Source organism: Triticum aestivum, chromosome 1B (genome assembly GCF_018294505.1).
Source record: "Triticum aestivum cultivar Chinese Spring chromosome 1B, IWGSC CS RefSeq v2.1, whole genome shotgun sequence".
In the NCBI taxonomy this organism is placed as follows: domain Eukaryota; kingdom Viridiplantae; phylum Streptophyta; class Magnoliopsida; order Poales; family Poaceae; genus Triticum; species Triticum aestivum.
In genome coordinates, this window is record NC_057795.1 from 241,949,484 (window position 1) to 241,957,135 (window position 7,652).

The 7,652-nt window shown below is 52.5% G+C and overlaps 1 protein-coding gene across 1 annotated transcript; it reads left to right on the plus strand.

Annotated features, from left to right (window-relative positions):
• The first annotated feature begins 218 nt into the window (after positions 1 to 218).
• LOC123089907 (protein transport protein Sec61 subunit gamma-like) lies at positions 219 to 518 on the plus strand. Its single transcript, XM_044511455.1, has 2 exons — positions 219 to 318; positions 403 to 518. The coding sequence occupies exons 1-2, from the start codon at positions 225 to 227 to the stop codon at positions 516 to 518; spliced, it is 210 nt and encodes a 69-aa protein (XP_044367390.1). The 5' UTR covers positions 219 to 224.
• The last annotated feature ends 7,134 nt before the right edge of the window (positions 519 to 7,652 follow it).

The window sequence follows — 7,652 nt, forward strand, 5'->3', positions numbered from 1 at the left end:
TCATTCTCGCCACCGCCATTGCCCCCGCCCCCTTCTCCCTGATTCAAACCACATCCTCCCACCATAGCTCTCCGCCGGGCCTCCTCCTACCCTCCTCGCAGATCCAAAGCACAAATCCAAACAACACACCATTCGCCCGTTGGCTTCCCCCTCCCTTCCCCTCACGCGCGCGACCTCATCATCGTCATCGGCTCGGAGATCTCGCCTTCCCGCCGGTAGCAGCCATGGACGGCGTCGACTCCATGGTGGACCCCCTCCGCGAGTTCGCCAAGGACAACGTCCGCCTCGTCAAGCGCTGCCACAAGCCCGACCGCAAGGGTAAGGACCAAAGACTCGCGCCTGCTCGTCCGGATCCGGTTCGTTTTCCTCTTTCACCAGATCTGACGCTGATTCGGCACGCAGAGTTCACCAAGGTGGCGGCGCGGACGGCGATCTGGTTCGTCGTCATGGGGTTCGTCGGCTTCTTCGTCAAGCTCATCTTCATCCCCATCAACAACATCATCGTCAGCTTCGGCTAGCTGCGAATGCGTCTCCTCTGATCCCGTCTCCCTCTTGTTTGCACGGTTTAGTTAGACTTGGGTCCTGTTGTCTCACGCTGTGATCTGTTGGATCTGCGGTGTGCGTGCACAATCCTGCGATCTGACCAATATTTAGTAAGCTAGATTTTAGTAGATCCTTTTTTCCTCCAAATAGACCTGCCAATTTCTACCTTGTTAGGATAATTCGGATGAGTCAAGGGTAATCAACTGTGGGGAACTGGGTCATGCTTAATTCATTGCCGCTAGTTGCCTCCGTAGGACGAATTGGGGGCATAGGTTGGTTCCTCACCACACAATTTGGGAAAAGAGGACCTTTTGCAATGTTTCGCTGTTTCTGCACATACCACTAGTTCGCCCAAGTTGGTGTCGATTCAGTGCATCTAAATTGGCACCTACTGAGTAGACAGGTTACATACCAATGTTTGTCCATGGTTCGTGCTATGTGCCGATGTATTCTTCATTCTTTAATGCACCTGTGTTCACGCATGGCCAGCTTTATGTATTCACAATATAAAGTTGATCTATACACGCATGGCAAGCTTTTGTAAAATAAGAAAATAGGTAGGAGTCAAAATATTGTAGGACACGTGTTATGCAATGTTGATCTATACTTTAATGCACCTATGTTCACGCATGGCTAACTTTATGTAGCAGTGTCGCCTGTTCTACACCGATGCTCTTTTTTTATGCTGGTCCGATGTCATGGGTGTCAATATCTACTACCTATTTACTGCTTGTTGTGCAAAATCTTTTGGTTACTGTAAATCATTCCCTGCTGTATAAATTTGGTTTTAGTCTGTTGCATTTTGTTGGTTCCTATGTTGTCAATGTATACAACAATATGCTTTCTTGGTGGCCATTTGTGCTTCATATTTTTTGGGTATGCTACTTCTCTAATGAGTGGGTGCGTCTCTTCTTTGTTTTATCATTCTATATTGTTTTCCTAACCTTTTTGGTATTCTGCTTTCTCCTTGCTGATGGCAAGCACCATTTTGTTGGTTCCTGTCTTGCCAATGTCTACAGCAATGTGTGCGTCCTCTATCTCATCTTTGGCATTACCGTAGGGCAACTCATAATGGGCCTATCAAGCATACTGACCCTGTGATGATAGATAAAGAGGTTGATTTCAGTGCCATTCTGATAAATATATTTTTAGCCCTATGAATTGAAAAATGAGTGCTTCTTGGTTGTTTTTGTTGTTGGTCCAGAAGATTCTTGGTGCTTTTAGTGCAGTACTATACTATGCTCCTTGGCACTTCTTGTTGTGTTAACTAAATGGTTTAGTCCTGCGCTTCATAGAAGCAGTTTTAACTAAATGTAATGAACTAATTAAGTGCCTTCTTTTATTGTTGGCTAATCCTTTGGTTTTATCGCATGCTACATTCTACTCTCTCCATTCGTAAATATAAGTCTTTCTAGACATTTCAAATGGGCTACAACATACGGATGTATATGATGATATGCTACCACTCTAATAAGTCCAGGCACTATAAACCCTATGAACTTAATAATGATACTCTGCATGCTATGAGTAAAGTGCTCTATTTTTGAATTTGTGTTATTTTTCTAAAGAACTTGTCCTTTTTTTGAATGTTCTGTTCATAATATATTGGCTCCAGTGTTTTGATTCTTCTCTTCCGATTCATGTAACAGGGCGACGGCCGAAGGCATGATGATAGTTCTATTGCTGTCCTAGTGTAGCGAAGGTAGCCTAGTCGACTATGGTCACATAGTTAGTCATGCATACAGTTTCATCTGACTGGAGCAGGAGCCCAGTTTGTGCTGATTGTCAATTCTCATTGTGATTGTCCCTATATCTGTGTGACTGATTGTATTTGTATCTGTGTTGTAACTATGTCATGACAGAAGGAGCCCAGTATATTTGTATGACTGTGCTTGATTCTCGCTGTTGTTATTTGAAATATTACTTGTGTTTTCTGTCTGTTCTTATTTAAACATGGTTATTTATTTCTGTCAAATTGTCAAATTGTAATCTGAATAATACGATGCTACCAAAAGGGTCCCACTTTAATAGAACCTAACAACTGGGACCCATCTGACTAGTGGACCCTTCTTTTGGGAAAAAAAGAAAAACTAAATTCGTTTAGACAAAAAGGCCACAATCCAACAATAAAAAGGCTGCAATATTGGGCTTGGCCCATGTACCCAACCAAAAATTGACAGACAAAAAAAACACAAATAGGCTGAATTGTTGGGCTAGGCCCATGTAGAAAACCGAATTGGACCGGGCTGAATCTTGTGCCACATCAGCTTGCCACGCTGGATGCCTACATGGCCTGGGGAGGTTGCTAGTGACCAAAACGCCACAGTAGGAATATTTTAGTCTCAAACGTCTTTGACCATTCCAGAAGAAAGGTCGCTATAGTCAGTTTACGACGGCCAGCTTTTGACCTTCTGTTTTTGGTCACAAAAAGGTCATAAATGGAAATTTGTGACCTTTGAGTGACCAATAGTGGTGGTCATAAGTTGACATATTTCTTGTAGTGCTTGGTTCCTGAAGCTCCTGAGTGGTCTTGGTGATGAACTCTTGAGGGTTGGGCTTTCCTTGCCCCATGCCTTCCTGAGGGAAACGTGTCGCGAAACATGCCTCCAAGTGGTGCCCGAGCATCTGAGGCCCTCCAAAAGAGAGCCCCCGAGCCCTGCCCGAGAAGGGCACTGGGCACGCCTTCCTACGCGATGGAACGAGGCACCCCTTGCATGGGCGCGGATCCTAATAAGACGCCACCTGAGATGCCAACCTCCCGAGGCCTTGAGCTGGGCGATGTCTTCTTCTTCTTGGGGACTGCCTCAGGAGGGTTCTTGCCCTTGTTGTCCGGGTCCTCGATTGATGGAGCTTGGAAGGCGCGCTAGAGGGAGCACACCGCATCCTTCTCCTTGCAGGGGACTGTGATGATTCCGCCTCTTCCTGGCATCTTGAGGATGTTGTAGCCATGGTGGGTCACAGCCATGAACTTGGCCAGGGCTGGATACCCAAGGATGGCATTGTATTGCAGGCGGATGTGGGCGACATCGAAGTTGATGAGCTCGGTGTGGTAGTTGTTGTGCTGCCCGAAAGTGACAGGGAAGTGGACCTGCCCTATCGGGCTGGTGGAGCCGTCAGTGACTCCTGAGAAGGGCTTGGTAGGCTGAAGTTGGTCATATGGCACTTGAAGGTTGTTGAACATCTCAACGGACAGAACATTGAGCCCTACGCCACCGTCGATGAGGGTCCTGGTGACTTGCACGTTGCTGATGACTGGGGAACAGAGCATCGGGAGGACGCCAGTGGTAGCCGCACACTTGAGTTGATCTGCTGAGCTAAAAGTGATGGTGCACTTGGACCACTTGAGCGGGCGCATGGCCTCGAGCTTGGGGAGAACTGCATTCACCTCGCGAGCAAACTGCTTGAAGATGCGCTGAGAGGTTGGGGCCTGGGCTCCGTCCAAGATGCAAGCGATAGCGCGTGGCTCCTGGAAGCCCCTAGCCCCCTCGTCCTGGTGGTGGTCGTGGTTCCTTCTTGGCGGCGGCTGTAGAGGAGGAAGGCCTGCGTTGCCCCGCAGGCGATCCTCGCGAGGCTGATCCCTCCAGGCTCCCTCGCGAGGCTGGTCCTGCCAGCGATCTTCATGAGGTCGGTCACGCCATTCCTGGCGAAGGCCACGGTTGTCCCATCGTCCTTCGCCTCGGCCTCCTCCTCGGTCGTAGCCCCGGTCATTGCACTCAGGGCATCGACCGAATTGTCCTTCTCGAACGGCCCTGAGCTCTTGGCATTCATTGGTGTTGTGGGTGTGGAGGTTGTGGTAGGCGCAGAATGGTCGGCTGCCCTTGGACGACTCCGGCTGTTCCCTGTCACGCTTCGTGTCTGGCTCTACTGCGAGCATGGCTACTCCTTTGCGCTTCACGTCCTTGGCCTTGGTTTTCTTCTCTTCTGGGTCAGCAACTGGAAGCTCGAGGAGGGAGAGGCGTCCTTCCTCAGCTCTTGCGCACTTGGTCGCCAGGTTGAACAACTCCAGGGATGTCCACAGATCCGTGTGGATGGCGATCTCCTCCTTTATCTTGACGTCGCGGACGCCATCAGAGAACGCTGAGATGATGGCCTCGTCCGTCACCTTGGGGATCTTGAGGTGGGCGCTGTTGAGGCGCTGGATGTATTTCTGCAGGGTCTCTCTAGGGTGCTGCTTGATGCGGCGCAGGTCACCCGCGGCCAGGGGGGCGGTCGCGAGTGCCCTGGAAGTTAGCGATGAAACGGCTACGCATCTCGTCCCAAGAGGAGATCAAGCCGGGAGGCAGGTTCAAGAGCCAGGTGCGGGCGCCATCCTTGAGCGCCATAGGAAACCAGTTCGCCATGACCTTTTCGTCTCCGTTGGCTGCCTTGATGCCCACCTTGTAGAGCTGCAGGAACTCCGCGGGGTCAGCTGTACCGTCACAACGAGGAGGCAGGTCCGGCTTTAACTTGCCTTGCCAGGAGATGCTATGCAGCTCGGTGGTGAATTCGTGGCAACCTGCCTTGGCCACCGGAGCCCTTTGCTGACGCGAGGCCTTCTCCCGATGGTTCCCACGCACCACTTCTAGGGGCAGCACGGGGTCCTTACGCGCTAGTGCAGGGACACGGTCTTGTCGTGCTGGCACAGGGAGCACGGGAGCACCTTCTTGAGGTCAAGGGATTTCATGGCAGCTTCTTTCTTGTCGCGCGCGTGCTGGACGCGGTGGGTCACGTCCAGGGGCCGCACGCCTTGGAGCCAGGGCGCCTTATTGGGGAGGAGGTGGCAGAGGCGCTCCCTGAGCTGTGTCGCCCATGCATGACGGAGGGCGATGCAGCGAGAAGGACGACGCGGGATAGCCCCTTGCGGCGCTGACGAGCTCGGTGATGCGAGCGAGCCACTCTTCGTAGAGGTCGTCGACGGGGTGGTAGTGCAGGAGCTCACATGCTAGGAGCAACACAGCCCGCACGTCCGTGGGGGTGCAACGAGCGTGAGATGACGAACCAGCTGGGGTCAGTGATAGAGTGGCGGTGCGGCCTTCATGCCGCACCGAGGGCTGCAACGAAGATGATTGCTTCTCGTTCCCCGCTGGGCCGACGGTAGCATTGGCGGCAAGCAACGGAGAATGATGAGGAGACCCACCGACAGGAGCCGTCTGGGCAACGTGGGCGGCAAGAGCAGCCCGGCGCTCGGCGTGAGCTCGCGAGCGTCTGCCATGGATGCGATGAAGCGATGGGACTCAGATCAGCGGAAAGAAGATTTCAGCGCACCCCTACCTGGTGCGCAAAATGTCGGATATCGGGTTTCGGCAAAACCCTTAAGGTTCGAACTCTAGGGTGCACACAAAGATCTCTCCCTACCAAAACACGCCCACAACCTCGCCACGATTCTAAGCTAGATCGATGAACAACACAAGAGACACAAGGTTTATACTGGTTCGGGCCACGGATGTGGTGTAATACCCTAATCCAGTGTGTGGTGTGGTGGATTGCCTCTTGGGCTGCAGATGAACAGTACATAGGAAGAACAACCTCGCGAGGAGAGGTGTTCTTGTGGTGGTGCGGTGAGTGGATGAACCTCTAGATGAGATGCCTTCTACTCTGGTGGCTAGCCCTATTTATAGAGGCCCTTGTCCTCTTCCCAAATATTGAGCGGGAAGGGATCCAACAACAACCATTTTGAAACGGGACATACAATACAAGCTATCCTGACTAAAGGTGGTCTTCGCCTCCCAAAGGCACTGGTGATGAGGCAGTCTTGGGCTCCACGGTGATCTTCATCCTGTCGTCCTGTTGGTCTTGGCCTCGTTGCACCGATAAGGAAACCTTTGCCTGATGCCTCAGTACTCCGCGCCTGCGCTTGCCTCCTTTGCACCAAATAGGAAACGAGGACACTGTGCAGGCTGGCACCCGCCTGACGCCCGCCTAGTCTCAATCGTCATGGCTTGCGTCATAAGCACCTCACGAGGTACCCCTTGCCTTGATCTTTCTGCCTCCTCGTGAGCCTGCCTGATGAGGCCGCACCTGAGGAGGACTTCCATCATCCTCCCCGCGAGGCTTGGCCGCTCGCAAGGGTCTTGAGTGTTGGTTCATGAAGACGGGCCATACTGGGCCACCGGCTGAGCCACGCTGCAGGCCGCAGGCAGGCAAGTCAGGGTACCCCCATTCCCAGAATGCCGATACCGGGGGTCTTCATCATTTGGCCCCACGTGGACTCGTGGTTGTCGATCTTCGTGAGGAGCCGTGTGCTACCATGCATGTGCTCTTCAAGTCTTGGTCTTGAACATTGTCGATGGTGTCAGAGCTCTCAACCCCAAGGGTAGTGGCCTTGCTGGCCTCCTCACAAGTTGCCCCAGCAAGGGCTTGCCGGGAGGGGGCACGCAGGTCGCCTTGGCAAGGCTTGTTGCTGGGCGTGGCCCTGCTTGCCTCTTGCTACTTGCTACCCCAGGCAGCTGTCTTGATGTTCTTCGTTCTTGTCTCCTGTTGTCTTCCTCTGCCTTGCCAAGCCTTGTTGTGGGGGTGGTTGCGACCGCCCATGCACAAGTAAGGGGTACAGAAGCACCTATACTTTTGTACATCGACAGGAGCCCCTGGGCCTGGGCCACACATAAGCACAAGGCGTAGTTGGGACAGGCCCAAAGCAGCGCGCGGGCGGGCGTGGCAGAGGCGAACCGCCACAATCTTTATGGCAGTTGCGCTTCCCCACACCTTGCATCGAGTGCGTGACGCGGGGTCATGCATGGAGTGATTGCAACATGATTGCGTCACCCCATGGTGAATAGTAAAGATGCAGCCCGTTTCCGTCTCAAAAAAGTGGGAGAAATTGTGGAGCCGCTGCTCATTTACTCTCTTTGCCTTCCTCAATCTTGGAGCCGCCATCCCACATTTCCTCCTACACCAGCTTTTTCCGCCACGTACGCCGCATGCATGGTGTGGGGTCGGTGATGGACGCATGGGGTATGGGAAAGCGCACTATGGCCAATACCCACGCGCCTTTGATTGGTGCTGGGAGGGCGGTCGACGGCCCTGATTGTTATCAGTGGTTTTAACGAGCATGATTTGAAAGGGTTTTTCAGAGGCGCAAAGCCAACCCTCCATCTCCCTGATTTGTCTATAAAAAGGGGTACAGGAAGAGG

Coding starts and splice junctions, on each gene's coding strand:
- LOC123089907 (XM_044511455.1), top strand. CDS start 225: ATGGACGGCGTCGACTCCATGGTGGACCCCCTCCGCGAGTTCGCCAAG. Junction 319..402: donor CCACAAGCCCGACCGCAAGG/GTAAGGACCAAA, acceptor TTCGGCACGCAG/AGTTCACCAAGGTGGCGGCG.